Here is a 26,663-nt window from a genome sequence, read left to right on the forward strand (position 1 = left end):
GTTTTCTTTACCTTCACTATGGGTCTATGGCTCTATGACTCTATGGTGCTTAGCTCTATGGTTAAGCAGTCAGGTGGTTAACTCAACATAGGCCATTGGACTTCCTTCCCACTGTTGACCACCATTCATTTATGCCTCCCAGCATTTGCCCCAACTCATAGTGCGTTTCAGTCAGACTCACCGTCTTTATACCTGTGCTATATTTTGTTATTGGACTCCATTACCTAAATATCATCATGCATGAGTCATTCTGTAACTCATTAAAGGTCATGATGCGCACGAACATGAAGTATGATGAAACATTCTCTCCTGCGGTATTCTGGGCCATGGGTGAGTGATACTAACCTGCCCCAATATATCTACATCAAGCCAGCTTCCAAACTACCTTCTCCATTAGATGATGGTGATTCCTTAGCTATATGTTTATAAACAGTCTTCCATTTAGTTTCAATCAGGAAGTTAGTGTTGATTCATTAGGGTCATGTGACTGTTAAAATGGCTGTCCTGGGACGTGGTAATGGGGATCGTAATGGCGACGCTGAATTATAAATTATGAGGTTGAGATCTTAAATCGAACCTGGTGCAATTATTGTCAACATGAATAGTTAACCACACATGTGTGTTTTATAGGCGTGACTGTCTCTGAATGTGTATTTCCTACAGTATATGTACAAGTAGTGTCTGTCTGACTGTTCACCCCCTCCCCCGTATGTTTTTTGTGTGTGTTCAGTAGATTGTTATTGGTAGAGGATCCTTCACAGTGTGTTTCCTCAGAGGTAAACTCAATTTGAATTCATGCCACCACAGCTAAAACCAAACTTGGACACATTTGTGTGTCAAATGCGTGTCCTCTGTAATGTTCCAGATCATTCCATGCGTTACATTAACTCCATACTGTGGTGTGATGCTTCAGTGTTCTACTGTAAGCTATCTAAGTTTCATCATCACAGTGGGTGTGTGACTACTTAGCTGTGTCACATTAAGACCATGCTGTGGCTTCTCTTCTCACCCCAGGCTTTTCTAGCAGAGGGGAACAGATTTAGTACTAACTGACTTAGCTACATTATCTCTGGTGTAGTCTTGGACAGTGACTACCCTCGTGAAAAAGTACTTCTGAATTACTACGCAACACTACTACACAAGATCTACAAAACCTACTGGTTTTACGACTTGGTTGCTATTGAAACAAGTAGTGATTTATGTAGTAATTGAAGTAGTAATGAGAGATACTGTAAATTGGGATGTTTCACTACGGATAAACACTATATCTCTCCTACTCAAATCACTAGAGAATTCTCCCTTAATGACTACTGTGCAACTAATTTTGGGGGTCTACTACTTAAAACCTAGACATACCTACACAATTCCTACATGTTCACTTTTGAATTACCATGTAATGCTTACACATTACTGCTGTGTGCCTACTCAATCCCTATTGACATTTACTAATGTTAGCCTATTCTTGTTTCGCTTCTGTCTTACTACTAGACTAGTGCACATGGTATTTCCTCAAGATTCTAACTGTATTATATCATCAAACAATAAATAATAAGCTTATACAGACTTTATTGCGATACATTTTTTAGAAATGAAATACTTCGGAAAGCATTCAGACCCCTCGATTTTGTTACGTTACAGCCTTATTCTAAAATGGATTCAATAAAAACAATTCCTCAGCAATCTACACACAATACCCCATAATGACAATTGTTGCAAATGTATTACAAATCAAAAACAGAGATACCTTATTTACATAAGTTTTCAGACCCTTTGCTATGAGACTCGAAATTGAGCTCAGGTGCATCCTGTTTCCATTGATCATCCTTGAGATGTTTCTACAACTTGATTGGAGTCCACCTGTGGTAAATTAAATTAATTTGACATGATTTGGAAAGGCACACAGCTGTCTATATAAGGTTCCACAGTTGACAGTGCATGTCAGAGCAAAAACCAAGATAAGAGGTCAAAGAAATTGTCCGTAGAGCTCAGAGACAGGATTGTGTCGAAGCACAGATCTGGGGAAGGATACCAAAACATTTCTGCAGCAATGAAGGTCCCCTAGAACATGGTGGCCTCCATCATCCTTAAATGGAATAAGTTTGGAACCACCAAGACTCTTCCTAGAGCTGACCGCCCGGCCAAACTTAGCAATCGGGAGAGAAGGGCCTTGGTCAGGGAGGTGACCACGAACCCGTTGGTCACTCTGACAGAGCTCTGGAGTTCTGGAGTTCCTCTGTGGAGATGAAACAGAGTTCCTCTGTGGAGATGAGACAGCCTTCCAAAAGGAGAACCATCTCTGCAGCAGTCCACCAATCAGGCCTTTATGGTAGAGTTGCCAGACGGAAACCACTCCTCAGTAAAAGGCACATGACTGCCCGCTTGGAGTTTGCCAAAAGGCACCTAAAGACTCTCAGACCATGAGAGATTCTCAAACAAGATTCTCTGGTCTGATGGATCCAAGATTGAACTCTTTGGCCTGAATGCCAAGCGTCACGTCTGGAGGAAACCTGGCACCATCCCTACTGTGAAATGTGGTGGTGGGAGCATCATGATGTGGGAATGTTTTTCAGCGACAGAGACTGGGAGACTAGTCAAGATCGAGGTAAAGATATACGGAGCAAAGAACAGAGAGATCCTTGATGAAAACCCACTCCAGAGCACTCAGGACCTCAGACTGGGGCGAAGGTTCACCTTCCAACAGGACAACGACCCTAAGCACACAGCCAAGACAACGCAGGAGTGGTCTCTGAATGTCCTTGAGTGGCCCAGCCAGAGCCCGTACTTGAACCCAATCGAACATCTCTGGTGAGACCTGAAAATAGCTGTGCAGCGACACTCCCCATCCAACCTGACAGCTTGAGAGGATCTGCAGAGAAGAATGAAAGAAACAGGTGTGGCAAGCTTGTAGAGTCATAGAAGACTCTACAAGTCTATAGAAGACTCGAGGCTATAATCGCTGCCAAAGGTGCTTCAACAAAGTTCTGAGTAGAGGGTCTGGATACCTATGTAAATGTGATATTTTTAATAGATTTGCAAACATTTCTAAAAATCTGTTATTGATTTGACATTATGAGGTTGCTGCCACATTTCTCCACTACAGTTTTCCTACTGAACACTACAAAGCTCTGCTTGTGTATCTTAAGTAGTGTATATACTACACATCCACTACTACATAGTCACTACTGCACAAATAGGTTTTGTGTAGTAATTCAGTAGTACTTTTTTATGAGGGTACCACAGAGGTGGTTGATGGCCAGAAGCAGGATATTTACACGATGCCCAATGAACCACTCTGTTCAATCCGTTCAGTGTTTCTGTCTGTTGGTTTGCTTGATAAGTGTGAGGCTCTTGATAAGTGTGAGGCTCTTGATAAGTGTGAGGCTCTTGATAAGTGTGAGGCTCGTGATAAGTGTGACCATGCTTGTCCACTCTGTCTGTTAGTGAGACTGACACCTCTGACTCTAGGGCAATTGGCAGCACCGAGTGTGGGTTAATAGCACCACACACACCATACAGTAGCAGGTGGAACCCCAGGTTTCAGTAATGGGACAGGCCTGATGGATCACTGCTCTGAGTAAAAACAGACCGATGTGCTGTCGGAGAAACCAGGAGGAGATAGGATCAGCAAGGGGTGTTTGAGCTTTAAACAGCCTCTCCTCTCACACATCAGCACTGGCAGACACTTACTTAGTTCAACGTTACAACAGACAAGACTGAGAAGACTGATAAAAATAGCTACTTATCTCAGCTCTGTCTTGCTGTTGTACCTTTGACAGTCGAAGACAGCCAATTAGAGGTGTGATAACTGGGACCTAACAGTTCTCAGGAAAACATGAAGCAATGTATGTTTCTGTCAATATGATGTGCGTCCTAAGTAAGTCCCAACTACCACACTTACAAACAAGGCCATTCCAGAGCTATTCAAAGTAGCTGGCAGTACAGGGGAACAACTATAATCATGATGGGGTTGCAACTTCTGTTCTGCTATTAGAAATTACTCGGCAGCACAAATTGGGTTTATCTTGAAGAAATCATATTCAGGTTTTCTGGCATTTTCAATTGTACATGTTGCTGGTGGTGTTGCTTCCCTGTTGGATTGAATGTTTTTCTCTTACTTAGTCAAACAAGTATTTAGATGTTGTATGGCCCAGTAAGAGAGGGATGATGGGCTTTTGTGAATTGCCTGTTGTGATTAATGATTGACCTGAAATACCTTTAAACCAGTCAGTCAAATGATTTCCTTTGAAACTGTAGATGTTGTGGTTGCATCAATATAGGCTGTGGTTGTACAGCCTGTTAAACAGTCTCATAGTGTTTGTGAATCCTTAATTAGTTCTTCTCTCCCCTCAGATGTTCCGATGGCCGATCGCCAGTAGAGTGGATGAAAACGAGATACTGGAGCTTCAAGTGTTCAACTACAGCAAAATCTTCACCAACAGGTCAGTTACTATAAACACAGTATTGTAACATACCTACCACTACTAACACAACTTAAACCAACAGGTCAGTTAGTATAAACACAGTATTGTAACATACCTACCACTACTAACACAACTTAAACCAACAGGTCAGTTACTACACACACAGTATTGTAACATACCTACCACTACTAACACAACTTAAACCAACAGGTCAGTTACTACACACACAGTATTGTAACATACCTACCACTACTAACACAACTTAAACCAACAGGTCAGTTACTACACACACAGTATTGTAACATAACTACCACTACTAACACAACTTAAACCAACAGGTCAGTTACTATACACACAGTATTGTAACATACCTACCACTACTAACACAACTTAAACCAACAGGTCAGTTACTATACACACAGTATTGTAACATACCTACCACTACTAACACAACTTAAACCAACAGGTCAGTTACTATACACACAGTATTGTAACATACCTACCACTACTAACACAACTTAAACCAACAGGTCAGTTACTATACACACAGTATTGTAACATACCTACCACTACTAACACAACTTAAACCAACAGGTCAGTTACTACACACACAGTATTGTAACATACCTACCACTACTAACACAACTTAAACCAACAGGTCAGTTACTATACACACAGTATTGTAACATACCTACCACTACTAACACAACTTAAACCAACAGGTCAGTTACTATACACACAGTATTGTAACATACCTACCACTACTAACACAACTTAAACCAACAGGTCAGTTACTACACACACAGTATTGTAACATACCTACCACTACTAACACAACTTAAACCAACAGGTCAGTTACTATACACACAGTATTGTAACATACCTACCACTACTAACACAGCTTAAACCAACAGGTCAGTTACTATACACACAGTATTGTAACATACCTACCACTACTAACACAACTTAAACCAACAGGTCAGTTACTATACACACAGTATTGTAACATACCTACCACTACTAACACAACTTAAACCAACAGGTCAGTTACTATACACACAGTATTGTAACATACCTACCACTACTAACACAACTTAAACCAACAGGTCAGTTACTACACACACAGTATTGTAACATACCTACCACTACTAACACAACTTAAACCAACAGGTCAGTTACTATACACACAGTATTGTAACATACCTACCACTACTAACACAACTTAAACCAACAGGTCAGTTACTATACACACAGTATTGTAACATACCTACCACTACTAACACAACTTAAACCAACAGGTCAGTTACTACACACACAGTATTGTAACATACCTACCACTACTAACACAACTTAAACCAACAGGTCAGTTACTATACACACAGTATTGTAACATACCTACCACTACTAACACAACTTAAACCAACAGGTCAGTTACTATACACACAGTATTGTAACATACCTACCACTACTAACACAACTTAAACCAACAGGTCAGTTACTACACACACAGTATTGTAACATACCTACCACTACTAACACAACTTAAACCAACAGGTCAGTTACTATAAACACAGTATTGTAACATACCTACCACTACTAACACAACTTAAACCAACAGGTCAGTTAGTATAAACACAGTATTGTAACATACCTACCACTACTAACACAACTTAAACCAACAGGTCAGTTACTATACACACAGTATTGTAACATACCTACCACTACTAACACAACTTAAACCAACAGGTCAGTTACTACACACACAGTATTGTAACATACCTACCACTACTAACACAACTTAAACCAACAGGTCAGTTACTATACACACAGTATTGTAACATACCTACCACTACTAACACAACTTAAACCAACAGGTCAGTTACTATAAACACAGTATTGTAACATACCTACCACTACTAACACAACTTAAACCAACAGGTCAGTTACTACACACACAGTATTGTAACATACCTACCACTACTAACAAAACTTAAACCAACAGGTCAGTCCCAACATGCTCAATACACACTCCAACGACAAGTCAGAGGCAATAATACTCATAACACACTCCAACAGGCCACCAGACTAACCAGGATCTAACTAGGAGCTGCAACATAGAGGGAAGGATACCAGCACCCTTCCACACTTTTCACCTGCCATCCTCAGACTTACATAATGCTGTAAATAATGTAGCTGAAGGCACTTCAGATAGACAATCAGCTCCTAACGCTTCTTGACTATGAGGTGATAGATTGACTCAATTAAACGTGTGATAGGCTGCAGACCGCAGGGCAGGATTAAGTCAAATCCTTAAATTGAGGATTCACAGTTTAGCAGACTCTCTTATCCAGAGCGATTTACAGTAGAAATTAGGGTTAAGTGCCTTGCTTGGGGATTCAAAGTGTAGTGGCTCAGGGATTCAAACCAGCAACATTTCACTTACTGGCACAACACTCTTAACCGTTAGGCTATCTGCTGCCCCCATTTGAGAGGAACATTGTAGCACCAGTGGTTAAAGACTATATAGCTTCTCTACCTATCTCTATGGTTAAAGATCATCACTAACTTTGGAAGCTTTTATCTTTCTACTGGATGGATATAGCCCTTGTAGAAGGATGGTTTAAGTTAGTGCATTTATGCTGTTATGTCATAAAGCTAGTGAGTACATTGTCAACCTCTGTTAGCTAGACTGGATTCATCCCATCAGATCAGGTCTACCAGCTGCCCAGTGGGCTGACTGCTGTGTCCCGAGTCCTCAAATTGGGCTTCCCACGCAGGAACCCTGTGTGTGTGTGACATTGTTTGTTTGTCTCAGCCACATAAAGCACTCTGACTGCTCTGTCTATCGCTTTCACATCAACGCAGCTACGTAGTGGCATCAAGCCAATTCTACTGTCCTATTGAATTCTATGGGAACCATTAATGATACAGAGACAGAGAACAGACAGACAGTTTGGGCCTATTCTCAACAAGTCCAGGTTCAAGGATTTGATTGAAAATCATTATTTTGTATTAGATAGTCTGAATGTGTTTACTTGGTTTTCGTGTCATCAATATGGACCATGGGACCACCCATTTGCACAGATATATTATTTTCATACGTATTGGCATGTCATTAACATCTGAGAGTACAGCTGTGCAGTTGCCTAGCTCCTAGACAGTTCTGATGCCTACGAGAAGAGCCTTGCTGTGTTCGTGCCGTGTGTTGCTCTGTAGCTACAATGGCTGGTGCATCTTCACAAACACAAAGCATCAGTTAATATACAAAAGATGCTGCGGGAGACACACCAACACACACCTAACAAGGGCGGTTGGTAAATCATTGAAGGTCACCCCTAGCATATGTTATTCTTCTCACACCTGCCCCATATGTCCACAGAACGCCTCATTACAAAAGTAACCAATACCCTTCATGGCTACGGGTTGATGACCTCATGGCCTGTTGACTGTCAATAGTCACCATGTCATTACGGCTGGCAGGCCATGTCACAGCGGGTTCAGAGCAGAATGGAGAAGGAGTAGAGGGATGACAAGGGTCATGTTACCAAGATAAAAAGAGTTGAGGGATAACAATGATGACACACACACACACACACACGCTCGCACACACACATACACATGAACACACACGCTCGCACACACACATACACATGAACACACACACACGCTCGCACACACACATACACACGAACACACACACACACGCTCGCACACAGACTCAAGCTCGCACACACACATTCACACGAACACACACACACACACACACACGCTCGCACACAGACGCACACACGCGCACACACACACACACACACACACACACACACACACACACACACACACACACACACACACACACACACACACACACACAACCTGGCCAGTCATATGCAGGGTTTCTAAACTTTAATATAATCTTATATACTATTGATGCACTGCAGTTTATTACGAGCCAAAACATTGTTGCTGCTTACATTTTTTCCTCCAATTTCATTTATGTTAAGGGATGTGAGTGTGCCTGTATAAAGTCCTTACTCCACAAAGCCTTCCACAGTGAGATAAGACTGTGTATAATTCATGTGTATCTTCTCTTCCCAAACAGAGCTCCTCTCTGCCTTCGCCTCCGCTGCCCCCCCCCCCCCCCCCCTCTCCCCCTTGCCCCCCCCCCTCTCTCTCCCTCACTCCATTTCTCCCACAGACTGCAATTCATTCAATTCATGCCTTCATCCCTTGTATCCCTCACATCCTCTGTTTCAGTTGATTCTCTACCTTCATTTTTCTATGTCTGTCTATACTTATCGTCAAACCTTAAACCTTTCCGTTTATTACATTTCACCATCTGTCCTCGTTCATTTTCCTCACATTCTCCCTCTTTCATTCTTCATTCCGCAACGTCTCTATTCATCTATCCATCTTTCTCCTTTTCTGTTCTGTCATCCCTTTCATCATTATTTCATAACTCCCTTCTCCTCACTCCTCCATCCCCCAATACTTCTCTGTCCTTGGTAAAGTGCAGAGGGTCGTTTTCATTCCCCTCACATCGAGCACTCATCAACACACAGTTACTGTCTCTAAAGTTTGCACAGTGGCACAGCCACACCATCAAAATAACCACACAGGTACAGGGGTGGCAGACAATATAGGGGAGGAGCTAGGAGCGAGAGAGAGAGAGAGAGAGAGAGAGAGAGGAGGGGGGGGGCATGTGGGCATGTGTGTTATTCATGTCTAACTGGCCAACAGGGGGAACTGCTTAGTAATATGACAATCAAAAGTAAATCAGTTTAAAGATGAATTTCTCCTTCTTACCAAGAGCATACAGTACAGTCATTTCCATGAGAGAATACTAAACAGCCTGTGGTTTGTTTTCATATTCCAAGGTCTTCTCTACAGTCATTTCTTCTAAGAGCAAAACATATTCTTGTAGTCAAGCCTTAAGGAAGTTTTATTTTCTATAACCCATTCTCTATTTTTTATGTAAATGGCAGGCTATACCTTTTTTTGTGATTTCACATGATTTTGAGAAACTTACCCCAAACAGCAAATCACTTACCCCTATCCAGCAGTTCCCGTCCATGTAGCCTGCTGCAACAGGTCACAGCCAAAAGAAAGGAAACCCCAACATCATGTGTCTTAATAGGGCGTTGGGCATCCATGAGCTGCCAGAACAGCTTCAATGCCCCTTGGCATAGATTCTGTGTCTGGATCTCCCTGTGTAGAAGCACCCCATGATTTAAATATGCTTTGTATCCCTTGCTTATTCAAGTGTTTCCTTTATTTTCTCAGTTACCTGCAGAATGGAAGGACGTATCACTCGAGTCGCAACAAAATGGAATTTCATGTGTTCTTCATCACTGTACTGAGAACTTTGCCCTTTATAAAACAACGTATTTGGGTGTTTTTGAAGCCTTTGCTTGTGGGGTTTTCTTTGTGTAAGAAATACAACTTCTCCTTTAATTGAATTCATTGCCTGATGGAAGCTAGCACACTTCAGACTTTGAGGGTTGATCTAGATTAGAAAAATGAAATTGACTTGAGAAGGAATAAAGAGAGGAACTCTGCTTTGAATTATGAAGTAGGTGAAAGTAAATTGTTTGGCAGGCAATGATCAATAATGAATGGCACCTTTTGAAGAGGCAAAAAGTGAGCCAGAACCTGATAGGCTGTTCTTATTCTATTATTCAGGAGTACACAGGAGTGGTTGAAAGGGAGTAACAAACAGTTCACTTTTCTGAGGAGGTATCGATCACCGTTATGATAACAAAAGGACAGAGTAGAGAGTAGAAAAGAGATAAAGATGGGGGAGGATAGAGGAGAGGCTTGGAGAAGAGAGAACAGTAGAGGAGGGTACATGAAGCCTGGCTGTATGTGCTGGAGGTGGAATGATTAGTTACAGTGAGGATCAAATCTGGAGTAGGGTTCTGTTTCTGTCTCCATGACATTTGTCCTCTATTGAATTATATGTCTGTGCTGGCTGTTTACTTCATTTGGCTGCAGTTGTTATTATTGTTACACTTCAGTTTCTGCTGCATATTGCATCTATCTCTCAGGAGGGAGGAGAAAGTAAGAGAGAGAGAGAGAGAGAGAGAGAGAGAGACAGAGAGAGAGAGAGAGAGAGAGAGAGAGAGAGAGAGAGAGAGAGAGAGAGACAGAGAGAGACAGAGAGAGAGAGAGAGAGAGAGAGAGAGAGAGAGAGAGAAATATACATGGGTGGGGAAGGGAAAAGGGAGACAGAGCTAGAGAGTAGTTGGAGTGATAAACACAATGATGGTTTGTGATTGGTCTTCTACTGATAGGATCTAATAGCCATGGCTATTAATGTCACTGCCTCTCTCTCTCTTTCTCTCTCTCTCTCTCTCTCTCTCTCTCTCTCTCTCTCTCTCTCTCTCTCTCTCTCTCTCTCTCTCTCTCTCTCTCAATTAAATTCAATTCAAGGGGCTTTATTGGCATAGGGAAACACATGTTAACATTGCCAGAGCAAGTGAAGTAGATAATATACAAAAGTTAAATAAACAATAAAGATTTACAGTGAACATTACACTCAGACGTTCCAAAAGAATAAAGACATTACAAATGTCATATTATATATATATACAGTGTTGTAACGATTTTCAAATGGTTAAAGTACAAAAGGGAAAATAAATAAACATAAATATGGGTTGTATTTACAATGGTGTTTGTTCTTCATTTGGCAGGAGGTTAGGAAGTGCAGCTCAGTTTCCACTTCATTTTGTGGGCAGTGTGCACATAGTCTGTCTTCTCTTGAGAGCCAGGTCTGCCTACGGCGGCCTTTCTCAATAGCAAGGCTGTGCTCACTGAGTCTGTACATAGTCAAAGCTTTCCTTAAGTTTGTGTCAGTCACAGTGGTCAGGTATTCTGCCATTGTGTACTCTCTGTTCAGGGCCAAATAGCATTCTAGTTTGCTCTGTTATTTTGTTAATTCCTTCCAATGTGTCAAGTAAGTCTAATTGTGTTGCTGTCCTGGGGCTCTGTGAGGTCTGTTTGTGTTTATGAACAGAGCCCCAGGACCAGCTTGCTTAGGGGACTCTTCTCCAGGTTCATCTCTCTGTAGGTGATGGCATTGTTATGGAAGGTTTGGGAATCGTTTCCTTTTAGGTGGTAGTAGAATTTAACCGCTCTTTTCTGGATTTGGATAATCGGCCGATATCGGCCTAATTCTGCTCTGCATGCATTATTTATATGCTTAATATTACTCAGTTCCTTTTGCTTTGATGCCTAATGATTGACTATTGTCGTTCTGCCCCTGAACAGGCAGTTAACCCACTGTTCCTAGGCCGTCATTGATAATAAGAATTTGTTCTTAACTGACTTGCCTGGTTAAATAAAGGTAAAATAAAATTGCTCTGTTCAAGTAGAGTGTGATTTTGCTGTGGTCTGATAGGGGTGTCAGTGGGCTGGCTGTGAACGCTCTGAGAGACTCTGGGTTGAGGTCAGTGATAAAGTAGTCTACAGTACTACTGCCAAGAGATTAGCTATATGTGTACCTACTACCTACCATAGGAGTCCCCTCAAAGCCTACCATTGACTATGTACATAACCAGTGTTTGACAGAGCTGCAGGAGTTGTGACCTGTTTTTGTTGGTTAAGTTGTCATAGTTGTGCCTAGGGGGGCATATGGGGAGGTGTTTGTCCCCCTGTGTGCTGAGGGTGTCAGCTTTTTGTCCGTTTCTGGCATTTAGGTCACCACAGACTAGTACATGTCCCTGGGCCTGGATTGATTTCCCCCTTCAGGATGGAAAAGCTGTCTTCATTAAAGTATGGGGATTCTAGTGGGGGATATACAGTTGAAGTCGGAGGTTTACATACACCTTAGCCAAAGACATTTAAACTCAGTTTTTCACAACTCCTGACATTTAATCCTAGTAAAGATGCCCTGTTTTAGGCCAGTTAGGATCACCACTTTATTTTGAGAATGTGAAATGTCAGAATAATGGTAGAGAAAATGATTTATTTCAGCTTTTGTTCCTTTCATCACATTCCCAGTGGGTCAGCAGTTTACATACACTCAATTAGTATTTGGTAGCATTGGCTTTATATTGTTTAACTTGGATTAAACATCTCAGTTAGCCTTCCAAAAGTTTCCCAAAATACAGTGGGGCAAAAAAGTACTTAGTCAGCCACCAATTGTGCAAGTTCTCCCACTCCCAGTAATTTTCATCATATGTACACTTCCACTATGACAGACAAAAAGAGAAAAAAATCCAGAAAATCACATTGTAGGATTTTTAATTAATTAATTTGCAAATTATGGTGGAAAATAAGTATTTGGTCACCTACAAACAAGCAAGATTTCTGGCTCTCACAGACCTGTAACTTCTTCTTTAAGAGGCTCCTCTGTCCTCCACTCGTTACCTGTATTAATGGCACCCGTTTGAACTTGTTATCAGTATAAAAGACACCTGTCCACAACCTCAAACAGTCACACTCCAAACTCCACTATGGCCAAGACCAAAGAGCTGTCAAAGGACACCAGAAACAAAATTGTAGACCTGCACCAGGCTGGGAAGACTGAATCTGCAATAGGTAAGCAGCTTGGTTTTTAAGAAATCAACTGTGGGAGCAATTATTAGGAAATGGAAGACATACAAGACCACTGATAATCTCGCTCGATCTGGGGCTCCACGCAAGATCTCACCCCGTGGGGTCAAAATGATCACAAGAATGGTGAGCAAAAATCCCAGAACCACACGGGGGGACCTAGTGAATGACCTGCAGAGAGCTGGGACCAAAGTAACAAAGCCTACCATCAGTAACACACTACGCCGCCAGGGACTCAAATCCTGCAGTGCCAGACGTGTCCCCCTGCTTAAGCCAGTACATGTCCAGGCCCGTCTGAAGAGAGCATTTGGAGAGAGCATTTGGAAGATCCAGAAGAAGATTGGGAGAATGTCATATGGTCAGATGAAACCAAAATATAACTTTTTGGTAAAAACTCAACTCGTTGTGTTTGGAGGACAAAGAATGCTGAGTTGCATCCAAAGAACACTATACCTACTGTGAAGCATGGGGGTGGAAACATCATGCTTTGGGGCTGTTTTTCTGCAAAGGGACCAGGACGACTGATCCGTGTAAAGGAAAGAATGAATGGGGCCATGTATCGTGAGATTTTTGTACCTGTTTCCTCCATCTTCACATGGTCCTTTGCTGTTGTTCTGGGATTGATTTGCACTTTTCGCACCAAAGTAAGTTAATCTCTAGGAGACAGAATGCGTCTCCTTCCTGAGCAGTATGACATCTACATGGTCCCATGGTGTTTACACTTGCGTACTATTGTTTGTACAGATGAACTTGGTACTTCAGGCATTTGGAAATTGCTCCCAAGGATGAACCAGACTTGTGGATGTCTACATTTTTTTTCCTGAGGTCTTGGCTGATTTATTTAGATGTTCCCATGATGTCAAGCAAAGAGGCACTGAGTTTGAAGGTAGGCCTTAAAATACAGCCACAGGTACACCTTCAATTGACTCAAATAATGTCAATTAGCTTATCAGAAGCTTCTAAAGCCATGACAGCATTTTCTGGAATTCTACAAGCTGTTTAAAGGCATTGTCAACTTAGTGTATGTAAACTTCTGACCCACTAGAATCGTGATACAGTGAATTATAATTTAAATAATCTGTCTTTAAACAATTGTTAGAAAAATGACTATATGTCCTAACCGACTTGCCAAATCTATAGTTGGTTAACAAGACATTTGTGGAGTGGTTGAAAAAATAGTTTTAATGACTCCAACAGAAGTATATGTAAACTTCTGACTTCAACTGTAAGTTTGAGAGCGATGTCCTTTAGGGTCTGGGTGAAGGTGGGCACTGCTGCCTTGTATCGGTGGACCTAGTCATAAAGGCTGTTCAAGTCCAGGTTAGAGTGGTGGGTCAGGTAAACATTTGGTTTTGAGGCACAGTCACGGGAAATACTTGCGTTTACCCGCTGTATGGTAGCAGGGTGGAAGTCTTTTCGTGGTAGCAGGGTGGATAGTTAGGGAAAGTAGAACAAGCTTTTTCTATCACTCCCTTGAGTTCTTTGGCCACCCTTTCCTGCTGGGCTCTGAGGTCGTTTGTGCCTGTGTGTATTATTATGTGGCTAGGTGTCACGTCCTGACCTTAGTTCCTTTTTTATGTCTCCATTTTGGTTTGGTCAGGGCGTGAGTTGGGGTGGGAATTCTATGTTTTTCATTCTATGTTTTGTTCTGTGTGTTGTATTTCTATGTGTTTGGCCTGGTATAGTTCCCAATCAGAGGCAGTTGTCCATCGTTGTCTCTGATTGAGAACCATACTTCGTTAGCCTGTACCCACCTGTGTTTGTGGGTAGTTGCTTTCTGTTTTGCGTTTTTCACCTTACACGACTGTTTCGTGTCGTTCACGCTCTTTGTTGTTTTTTTCATTCAGTGTTCAGTTTATTTAGTTAAATATACTGTGAACACTTACCACGCTGTGTGTTGGTCCGATGATTCCTATTCCTATTCCTCATCAGACGAAGAGGAGAACCGTTACACTAGGTGAACCTAGTTGGTCCTCAGACAGACGGTCTAGGGCGTGCTAGGTGTTTGGACACCAGCTTTTAGACACACTGTGTTTGGGAAAACATAGATTTTTTTTGTATATATTTCCCATTTGAGTCCATAAGGAGTACAATCTGTGTCTTGTGTATGTCCTCAGTGGGTGTGCAAGGGTTGTCAGGAGGGCTATCTGGGTGGCTGACACAGGGGGTGCTCAGAGGGGGTGAAATCCCCTGGGCTTGGGGTTCTTCATTTGTTTGTCCCGCTAGGATTTCGAGGCTATGGTCAGGCTCTGGGGTGGACTGTTTCGCTGTGGTGTCGAGACTTGTTGGGAGCTGAGGTGGGCTGTTCTGCTGGCTTCTCTGTGGGGGTGGCCACCTCTCTAGTGGGTTGTTCTCTGTCACACGTCATCCCCCTCACCCTCTCCTCCAGCAGTCTGATCCTCTCCTCTAGTGCTCTGTTCTTCTCCTGCTCATGCTTTTTATCTTGTTAAAGTTGTCTCACCACAGTCCTAAGTGCAGATACAGTATGTCTCTCTCCACCTCCAGCTCTCCGGGTCTGGTTAAGGGGGTGTTGTTGTGCTGGACTGTTGTCTGGGTCTGTGCTGACTGGAGTGTAATCACCTGCTGTTCCAGCTCCACATGCTTTATCTCCAGCTGGGTAAATATATCCTTCATTTCAATGAGGGAGTAGTACTCTGTGCTGGGGGGTTGACTTTCCGCTTGGGTTTCTTCAGCTGCGGGGTTATATAATGAAGAGGTCTGGTCTGACCTGCTCGGGGTTGGGATATCTTTCTCAAGGGAGAACTTCTCCTGTTGAGTTAAGTCTTTGATTAGGTTAAAGTCTGTTTGCTCAGTTTGTAAAGGTCCTAAAGGCGTGTGTGTGTTTGTGTATGTGCCAGGCTGTAATGCCATTGACTGGTTGCCCTTCCAGATCCGTCAGTGTGGCTTTTAGTGTGTGTAGTTGGGCTCCCAGTGGATGTGTGTGTGTGTGTGTGTGTGTGTGTGTATTAAGGTTGTTTGGGTGTATGATCATTAGGCATGTGGCAGGAGCAACCTAATGGGTTCCAATATACTGTGTTTGTGATGTGTGACTTGGTGGGGGGGACTATATAAATTATTCACATCCTCTGTAATTCTCTGACTGAATACCACGTTTCACTCCCACTTGAAATGAACAGCGAATTCCATTTGCTCATAAATTATTTGTGTACTATCTATGAAGGCCTTACAAACATTTGGGGTTGATGTAGAAAGCAGCTGCCTCTTGTGCCAAAGGTTGCATGTTCAAATCCAGTGATATATTATTTTTTAGGAGATTTTTAGTTTAAGCCCGTCCCAAACCTTAACCCTTACCTTAACCCTTCAGAGTTAATGCCTAACCTTGAGATTTCTGAGTTAATGCCTAAACTTAACTTCAAAATGTTACGTTTGGAACAACTTTGAAATTTGAGAAACATAGATGAATGTCTAATTCTTACGTGAGACTTTGTTGTAAATGCACTATGAAGGCTTAATTAAGCCTTTATAGCTGTTGCTCATACAGAGTGAAACCCATAGTTTTTGCCCCTTTTTTGTGGTGTCCAATTGGTAGTTACAGTCTTGTCTCATCACTGCAACTCCCATACGGAGAGGCGAAGGTCAAGAGCTGTGCGTCCCCCAAAACACAACCCAACCGCACTGCTTCTTGACATATTGCCCACTTAACCCAGAAGCACCAATGTGTCGGAGGAAACGCTGTACACATGCCACAGGAGTCGCTAGCGTGTGACGGGACAAGGACATCCTTGCCGGCCAAACCCTCCCCTAACCCAGACAACGCCCCATGGGTTTCCCGGTCACGGGCCGGCTGTGACAGAGCCTGGACTCGAATGCAGAATCTCTAGTGGCACAGCTATCATTGTGATCCAGTGCCTTAGACCACTGCGCCACTTGGGAGGCCCTGAAACCCATATCTCTCTAAGCAGTCTGGTACGTGCTGAGACTCAGGGCTGTTACAGAATTGGAATTATCTCCCAACTTTTGTTTCAATCCAAAGCAATTAAATAAAAGTAAAAAATTCATATACAGTGCCTTGCAAAAGAATTCATCCCCTAGGCATTTTTCCTATTTTGTTGCATTACAACCTGTAATTTAAATGGATTTTTATTTGGATTTCATGTAACGGACATACACAAAAAGTGAGAAAAAAAACCTGTTTCAGTCTTCCAGAGATTTGAGACTGGGACGGAGGTTCACCTTCCAGCAGGACAATGGCCCTAAGCATACTGTTAAAGCAACACTCGAGTGGTTTAAGGGGAAACGTTTAAATGTCTTGGAATGGCCTAGTCAAAGCCCAGACTTCAATCCAATTGAGAATCTGTGGTATGACTTAAAGATTGCTGTACACCAGCGGAACCCATCCAACTTGAAGGAGCTGGAGTAGTTTTGCCTTGAAGAATGGAATCCCAGTGGCTAGATGTGCCAAGCTTATAGAGACATACCCCAAGAGACTTGCAGCTGTAATTGCTGCAAAAGGTGGCACTACAAAGTATTGACTTTGGGGGGGTGAATAGTTATGAATGCTCAAGTTTTTAGTTTTTTGGTTTTCTTTCTTGTTTGTTTCACAATAAAAAAATGAAAAATAATCTTCAAAGTGATAGGCTTGTTGTGTAAATCAAATGATACAACCCCCCCTATTTTAATTCCAGGTTGTAAGGCAATAAAATAGGAAAAATGCCAAGGGTGGTGAATACTTTCGCAAGCCACTGTATATTTCTGGAAACTTTGCTTATAGACAGGAAGTTAAAAACCTAAAGTTAGTGTGCTATGGGAATAAATCACTGAAGTTTTCTTAGACACTTTGTTAAAATAGCTTTTTTTTGGGAACAGCGAAAGCAGCTAATGAGAAAACAATATGGATATAACTGTTTGGTGTTGGTATGTTGGGGGAGGGTTGAATGCAACTCAACTTCACAAATTCCTCGCTGGCCAAAGGTTGGTGTGTATATATATCTCTCTCAGTAGCTCTGTAGCTGAGATTTAATAGTAGCCGATTACTCATAGTCTGCCAGTCTTTACTGGTTAGTTGCTGTAGCGGGTTGCGACAATGACACACTATCCCTGCCTGTCAGAGCCAATCTCCATCACTCTGCCCACACACACACATGCACGTGCGCGTATACACAAACACACACACACAAACACACACAAACACAGCCACTTGCCTACACACCATGCAGGCAGAGGGAGAAGAGACAGGAGCCAGAGACGAAAGACTGAAATAGACAGAAAGACTTATGGTGGATGGTAGAGACATACTGTATGGGATTATGAGATAGTCAACAAGAAGGTGGAGAGAGAAAGAGAACATAGAGGGGAGGAAGAGGAAGATGGTGCAAGCTGTGGGAGGACAACACTATCACACTGATTCAATGTAACCCACCAAAACCCACTGTTAAAGAGGTTCAAGAGATTAAGGCTCATTCTATGTGCAGTGCACTGTCCATTTCTGTCTGTCTTTCTGAGATTCTCTGTGACCCATCAAACAGACTATACCAATGTTTCTAGCTAAGACACAGCCCTGCATCATGACCTGCTGGGGGAGGATCTATAGCGTTGATCAACTAATGGGTTCTAACCCACTATCCCACTATAGTTTGATTGTTTATGGTTTTTGTGATTTTGTTGTTCCAGAGTCATTGGAACCTTCCGGATGGTTCTACAGAAGGTGGCGGAGGAGGGGCAGCTGGAGGTGACAGACACACTCATCGATGACAACAACACCGCCATACGGGTAAGCCCCAGCACTGGTCCCAGATCAGTCTACAGGTCTTCATCCATAAGAGTGGGAATCCTCCATACTGGTCTATGGACAGCACACATGTATTTACAGTATATACCGCAAACACACAGATAAACAGATTTGTATTTTATGGAGCTCAGATGAGTACTGATCCAATAGCCATATATTCAGAGAACAGTGTTTAAGGGAATGAAAAAGAGAGTAAGCTAGAGGGAGCAAGGGATGGAGAGATCAAGGGAGATATAGAAAGGGGGATAGAGAAACGACTATAAAGAGTGTGAGAGCTCATCTGTATAAATTACCCCAGGGCTTAGGAGAATGGTGTTAGTGGAGCTGTGAATGCTGACTCTGTTATTCAGATGATATCACACATAGTAACCAGAATGACCTGGGGGGTACTCACACTCATTATACCTGATGGCTGTCGAAAGATTGGTTATGAAATTATTGCATCTGAGCTCCTAGAGTGTGCGGCTCTCCACACACACACACACACACACACACACACACACACACACACACACACACACACACACACACACACACACACACACACACACACACACACACACACACACACACACACACACACACACACACACACACACACACACACACACCTCTCAGCCCCTCTGCACTCCTCTCTGTCCCTGATGAGGGAGAGAGGAGGAAAACATCCGGCAGACTCTCACCTGAGTTCTAACTAAGCAGAAGTGTTTTTATAGCCTCCCACTGAAAGATCCAGGGTTACCATGGTAACCCCTTTAACTTTACTGGCTCTGCAGTGATTTACTGGCTCCCGGGAGGTCGCAGGGCAGAGAGAGCGAGATAGGGAGAGAGAGGTGGAAAGGGGAACATTGTTTGTTTATTTCCCTCCTCAGTCTTTGTCAGTGAAATAAATGGCTTGGTTTGTAGTAAAGGCAGTTGCTGTCAAAAGAAATTCCAATGCCACAGTTCCTTGGGCGTGTATTCACTTGATGAGAAATCTGTGTGTTTCTAGTTTGTTTTGACTAATTCATTGGTCGGCTATTCCATTCCAGACTAGTGTTACCGTAGACATCAAGTACACGACCATGGATGGGACAGTGGGGGTGTGGAGCGATGGGGAATTCCTGGACGTTCCGGGCGACCCAGAGGGAACGTTCCAGTTTGAGACAGACAGCCTGCTTTCCGGACACAGCCATGGATCAGGATCAGGAGTGTCTCCTGGACGATCCATCCACGGAATTCCCACTTTCAGGAAGTGAGTCGACAACTCCATTAATATAGCTGAAACATTTTCTTATTTTTATTTTACCTTTATTTAACCAGGTAGGCTAGTGGAGAACAAGTTCTCATTTACAACTGCATCCTGGCCAAGATAAAGCAAAGCAGTGCGACAAAAACAACAGCACAGAGTTACACATAAAATGCATTTAGTTTTACTAGCATTTAAGAGCAGTTGGAGGCCACAGAAGGAGTGTTGTATGGCATTGAAGCTCGTTTGGAGGTTTGTTCACACAGTGTCCAAGGAAGGGCCCGATGTATACAGAATGGTGTCGTCTGCGTAGAGGTGGATCAGAGTATCACCAGCAGCAAGAGCGACATCATTGATATATACAGAGAAAAGAATCGGCCCTAGAATTGAACCCTGTGGCACCCCCATATAGACTGCCAGAGGTCCGGACAACAGGCCCTCCGATTTGACACACTGAACTCTATCTGAGAAGTACATAATCAGCATCATTATAAATGTGAATGCATCAATGTCATACCTGGAACCATCTCTTCATCATCAGTAGCCCTTTACACTCGTACTCATATACAGGTTGAAAATGGCAGATTTGGACACTGATAAGTGCCTAAATTGTAACGCAGTGGCTGTACAGTAGCATGCTATAAATGATGTCAGAGCTCAGCCTCTGCGCTTCACGGCTCTGTATGGGTTTTGACTGACAGCTGTTCTGAACATGATAACCGCACGCGACAAGAAGTTGCCCCATCCCTCCGACTAATTTTGAAAGATTAGATGTTGAGGAATATAATGAATACTGCTTTGATGTCATACAAGCAAGACAAATACCCGTCCAAATGAGTCCAAATGTGCACTTCACATTTCCATATCATAAAACTCATAATATACCGTGTCAACGTTTATGATCACTATGTTTTTTACAAGATGACATGGTGTTTTACCCTGGTTGTCCTGTACAGAATGAGCCTATGTTTATCTATTGGGGGAAAGGATTTTGCCATTTAACACACACCTCAATGCACACATAACTGTGAAAGATTGTAGTTTATAACTTAGCTAGTCATGTCGGCAAGAGAACAAGCTTTCAAATGATGCCAATATGACCCAGATTGCGAGTTATAATGGGCCGTTTTTTAATTGCGTAAACAACAACATTAATTGTGTAAAGGGGAATGCAGGGTTGTGTTCCAAACAAAACAACTACAAGTGTTCTTGCTCTAGTTCCTCAATGGCACAGCTAGGAGAGCTCAAAAAACACCTTATAGTTGAAGGCTCTTCTTCGAGTCATAAAAGTGCATTGTAATGAATTAGGAACTGTGCACACTTTGGAGAGGTGTGTGGCTACTTGCAAACACCACATAGTCCTCTCAGTCAAACCCTTGTCATTGTTGCAGCTACCTCATATTTTCCAAGAATATTCTTATCATGTTACTGAATGTATCCAGACTATTTTCAGATTTCGTTATCAACAATTGCGGTGAAAAGTACAGTTAATGTAAAATCACATAAAATCAACGGTGTTATCTTTTAAGTGCTACCATGGTTATGCATATGCTATCCGTATTTCCTCTGTAAGAAACATTTCTATTTAGCCCCATTCATATTGGCCAATTCCCAACAAGGTTTAAAACAACAACAACAACAATAACATCAAAGCGAAGATGTCATTATTGTCAGTAAAGTCATTAAATTTACCATTATGCTCAAAATACACCAACACCATAGTTAGAACAATCCTCATCATCATTATCATTCTCATTAATAACAACAAAAGTGAAGACATGATAATCATCAACAATATCATCATCATCATCATCTTCACACCATGCATTTAAACATACCTAGACACTCCTTTAACGATACTCGTGCCAGCTAAAGGAGGGAGGGAATGTGTTACAGCAGTATGTTTCAGCCTCCAGGCAGTAGGGAGGGAATGTGTTACAGCAGTATGTTTCAGCCTCCAGTCAGTATGGAGTGAATGTGTTACAGCAGTATGTTTCAGTCTCCAGGCAGTAGGGAGGGAATGTGTTACAGGAGTATGTTTCAGCCTCCAGGCATTAGGGAGGGAATGTGTTACAGCAGTATGTTTCAGCCTCCAGTCAGTAGGGAGGGAATGTGTTACAGCAGTATGTTTCAGGCTCCAGGCAGTAGGGAGGGAATGTGTTACAGGAGTATGTTTCAGCCTCCAGGCAGTAGGGAGTGAATGTGTTACAGCAGTATGTTTCAGTCTCCAGGCAGTAGGGAGGGAATGTGTTACAGCAGTATGTTTCAGTCTCCAGTCAGTATGGAATGAATGTGTTACAGCAGTATGTTTCAGCCTCCAGACAGTAGGGAGGGAATGTGTTACAGCAGTATGTTTCAGTCTCCAGGCAGTAGGGAGGGAATGTGTTACAGGAGTATGTTTCAGCCTCCAGGCAGTAGGGAGGGAATGTGTTACAGGAGTATGTTTCAGTCTCCAGGCAGTAGGGAGGGAATGTGTTACAGGAGTATGTTTCAGCCTCCAGGCAGTAGGGAGGGAATGTTTTACAGGAGTATGTTTCAGCCTCCAGACAGTAGGGAGGGAATGTGTTACAGCAGTATGTTTCAGCCTCCAGGCAGTAGGGAGGGAATGTGTTACAGCAGTATGTTTCAGCCTCCAGGCAGTAGGGAGGGAATGTGTTACAGCAGTATGTTTCAGCCTCCAGACAGTAGGGAGGGAATGTGTTACAGCAGTATGTTTCAGCCTCCAGGCAGTATGGAGGGAATGTTTTACAGGAGTATGTTTCAGCCTCCAGGCAGTAGGGAGGGAATGTGTTACAGCAGTATGTTCCAGCCTCCAGGCAGTAGGGAGGGAATGTGTTACAGGAGTATGTTTCAGCCTCCAGGCAGTAGGGAGGGAATGTGTTACAGCAGTATGTTTCAGTCTCCAGGCAGTAGGGAGGGAATGTGTTACAGCAGTATGTTTCAGTCTCCAGTCAGTATGGAGTGAATGTGTTACAGCAGTATGTTTCAGCCTCCAGACAGTAGGGAGGGAATGTGTTACAGCAGTATGTTTCAGCCTCCAGGCAGTAGGGAGGGAATGTTTTACAGGAGTATGTTTCAGCCTCCAGGCAGTAGGGAGGGAATGTGTTACAGCAGTATGTTCCAGCCTCCAGGCAGTAGGGAGGGAATGTGTTACAGGAGTATGTTTCAGCCTCCAGGCAGTAGGGAGGGAATGTGTTACAGGAGTATGTGTCAGCCTCCAGGCAGTAGGGAGTGAATGTGTTACAGCAGTATGTTTCAGTCTCCAGGCAGTAGGGAGGGAATGTGTTACAGCAGTATGTTTCAGTCTCCAGTCAGTATGGAGTGAATGTGTTACAGCAGTATGTTTCAGCCTCCAGGCAGTAGGGAGGGAATGTTTTACAGGAGTATGTTTCAGCCTCCAGGCAGTAGGGAGGGAATGTGTTACAGGAGTATGTTTCAGTCTCCAGGCAGTAGGGAGGGAATGTGTTACAGCAGTATGTTTCAGTCTCCAGTCAGTATGGAGTGAATGTGTTACAGCAGTATGTTTCAGCCTCCAGACAGTAGGGAGGGAATGTGTTACAGCAGTATGTTTCAGCCTCCAGGCAGTAGGGAGGGAATGTTTTACAGGAGTATGTTTCAGCCTCCAGGCAGTAGGGAGGGAATGTGTTACAGGAGTATGTTTCAGCCTCCAGGCAGTAGGGAGGGAATGTGTTACAGGAGTATGTTTCAGTCTCCAGGCAGTAGGGAGGGAATGTGTTACAGGAGTATGTTTCAGCCTCCAGGCAGTAGGGAGGGAATGTTTTACAGGAGTATGTTTCAGCCTCCAGACAGTAGGGAGGGAATGTGTTACAGCAGTATGTTTCAGCCTCCAGGCAGTAGGGAGGGAATGTGTTACAGCAGTATGTTTCAGCCTCCAGGCAGTAGGGAGGGAATGTGTTACAGCAGTATGTTTCAGCCTCCAGACAGTAGGGAGGGAATGTGTTACAGCAGTATGTTTCAGCCTCCAGGCAGTATGGAGGGAATGTTTTACAGGAGTATGTTTCAGCCTCCAGGCAGTAGGGAGGGAATGTGTTACAGCAGTATGTTCCAGCCTCCAGGCAGTAGGGAGGGAATGTGTTACAGGAGTATGTTTCAGCCTCCAGGCAGTAGGGAGGGAATGTGTTACAGCAGTATGTTTCAGTCTCCAGGCAGTAGGGAGGGAATGTGTTACAGCAGTATGTTTCAGTCTCCAGTCAGTATGGAGTGAATGTGTTACAGCAGTATGTTTCAGCCTCCAGACAGTAGGGAGGGAATGTGTTACAGCAGTATGTTTCAGCCTCCAGGCAGTAGGGAGGGAATGTTTTACAGGAGTATGTTTCAGCCTCCAGGCAGTAGGGAGGGAATGTGTTACAGCAGTATGTTCCAGCCTCCAGGCAGTAGGGAGGGAATGTGTTACAGGAGTATGTTTCAGCCTCCAGGCAGTAGGGAGGGAATGTGTTACAGGAGTATGTGTCAGCCTCCAGGCAGTAGGGAGTGAATGTGTTACAGCAGTATGTTTCAGTCTCCAGGCAGTAGGGAGGGAATGTGTTACAGCAGTATGTTTCAGTCTCCAGTCAGTATGGAGTGAATGTGTTACAGCAGTATGTTTCAGCCTCCAGGCAGTAGGGAGGGAATGTTTTACAGGAGTATGTTTCAGCCTCCAGGCAGTAGGGAGGGAATGTGTTACAGGAGTATGTTTCAGCCTCCAGGCAGTAGGGAGGGAATGTGTTACAGGAGTATGTTTCAGTCTCCAGGCAGTAGGGAGGGAATGTTTTACAGGAGTATGTTTCAGTCTCCAGGCAGTAGGGAGGGAATGTTTTACAGGAGTATGTTTCAGCCTCCAGACAGTAGGGAGGGAATGTGTTACAGCAGTATGTTTCAGCCTCCAGGCAGTAGGGAGGGAATGTGTTACAGCAGTATGTTTCAGCCTCCAGGCAGTAGGGCGGGAATGTGTTACAGCAGTATGTTTCAGCCTCCAGACAGTAGGGAGGGAATGTGTTACAGCAGTATGTTTCAGCCTCCAGGCAGTAGGGAGGGAATGTTTTACAGGAGTATGTTTCAGCCTCCAGGCAGTAGGGAGGGAATGTGTTACAGCAGTATGTTCCAGCCTCCAGGCAGTAGGGAGGGAATGTGTAACAGGAGTATGTTTCAGCCTCCAGGCAGTAGGGAGTGAATGTGTTACAGCAGTATGTTTCAGCTTCCAGGCAGTGCTGTCTGCTGATGACTAATAGCCTGCTCTCTCAGCGAGTACATTTACATGCACACTAATAATTTGATATTATGGTAGTAGGCTGAGTTTGTAAATAGTAATGTAAACACCACTCTCCTTATGTTAATGTGAATAAGGTCAAAATCAAATTAAACATACACCTGATTTTCTGAGCAATCTATCGAATTATGTAAGGGATAATTAACGAAGGGCTATGCGTTCCGTGGAAAATAATTAACAATGTTGAAGGTGTGTTTTGCACTAACGGAGTGGAACTATAACCTTCCACGGAGTTGCATTATTTTCCATAGAATGCATAGCCCTTCGTTGACTATCCCTTTCATACCATGGCTATAATTGAACACATTTGCCACTAGTAATGTGTTCATTTGCAGGTAGAAATGTGTTCAACATCCACTGAAGTAGCTAGTAAGCTAGTAAGTTGCATTGGTAACCAAATAAACAGACTTGCTAGTGTATCCAACTGAACCATCAGTCATAGCTTGCTATTATGATAATTGAATTCAACAATGACAATAATGTTTTCAATTCAGCTTTTGCTTTAAAAAGCAGCTCAAACATAGAACATAAATTGAACATTGATTATGGCAGTAGGTTGAGTATGGAAGTAGTCATGTAAACACTTTACTCTGCTTATCTTAATCGGCTCGGCGTAAGTTCAAAATCGAAGTAAGCATACGTCAATTAATACACCTGTTTTTCTGGGCAATCCTTTGAATTATTAGGATTTACTGTACCTTCGGAAAGTATTCAGACCCCTTGACCTTTTCCACATTTTGATACGTTACAGCCTTATTATAAAATGTATGACATTTTTTCCCCCTCAGAAATCTACACACAATACCCCATAATGACAAAGCGAAAACAGGTTTTTAGAAATGTTTGCTAATTTATAATAAAAAAACTAACAGAAATACCTTATTTACATAAATAAGTATTTAGACCCTTTGCTATGAGACTCGAAATTGAGCTCAGATGCATCCTGTTTCCATTGATCATCCTTGATGTTTCTATAACTTGATTGAAGTCCACCTGTTGTAAATTCAATTGATTGGACATGATTTGGAAAGGCATACACCTGTCTTGTCACGACTCCCGCCAAAGTCGGTCCCTCTCCTTGTTCGGGTGGCGTTCAGCGGTCGACGTCACCGGTCTTCCAGCCATCGCCGCTCCACCTTTCATTTTCCATTTGTTTTGTCTTGTTTTCCCGCACACCTGGTTTACATCCCCTCATTGCTCTATGTGTATATTATCCTCTGTTCCCCCTATGTCTGTGTGTGGTATTGTTCGTTCGGTACGTGTGTGACGCTACAGGCTGGTTTTGCCCCAGTCTACAGGCTGGTTTTGCCCCAGTCTACAGGCTGGTTTTGCCCCAGTCTACAGGCTGGTTTTGCGCCGGGTATTGTGTTAACCCGTGTTTTTGTTATTTGTACCCATTTGGGTAATTTGTGCGCTGGCTTTTTCCATGGGCTGGAGTGTTGTGAC

At 43.0% G+C, this 26,663-nt stretch overlaps 1 protein-coding gene across 15 annotated transcripts in view; it reads left to right on the forward strand.

Moving 5' to 3' along the window:
* otofa (otoferlin a) overlaps nt 1-26,663 on the forward strand; it is a 139,253-nt gene that overhangs the window by 24,981 nt on the left and 87,609 nt on the right. For all 15 annotated transcript variants that reach the window (XM_031800787.1, XM_031800779.1, XM_031800778.1 and 12 more), the window contains exons 3-5: nt 4,351-4,439; nt 18,606-18,705; nt 19,755-19,957. In XM_031800787.1, coding sequence (XP_031656647.1) covers nt 4,351-4,439; nt 18,606-18,705; nt 19,755-19,957 — 392 coding nt within the window. The remainder of the gene's footprint in view (nt 1-4,350; nt 4,440-18,605; nt 18,706-19,754; nt 19,958-26,663) is intronic.

Source organism: Oncorhynchus kisutch, linkage group LG21 (assembly GCF_002021735.2).
Source record: "Oncorhynchus kisutch isolate 150728-3 linkage group LG21, Okis_V2, whole genome shotgun sequence".
In the NCBI taxonomy this organism is placed as follows: Eukaryota; Metazoa; Chordata; class Actinopteri; order Salmoniformes; family Salmonidae; genus Oncorhynchus; species Oncorhynchus kisutch.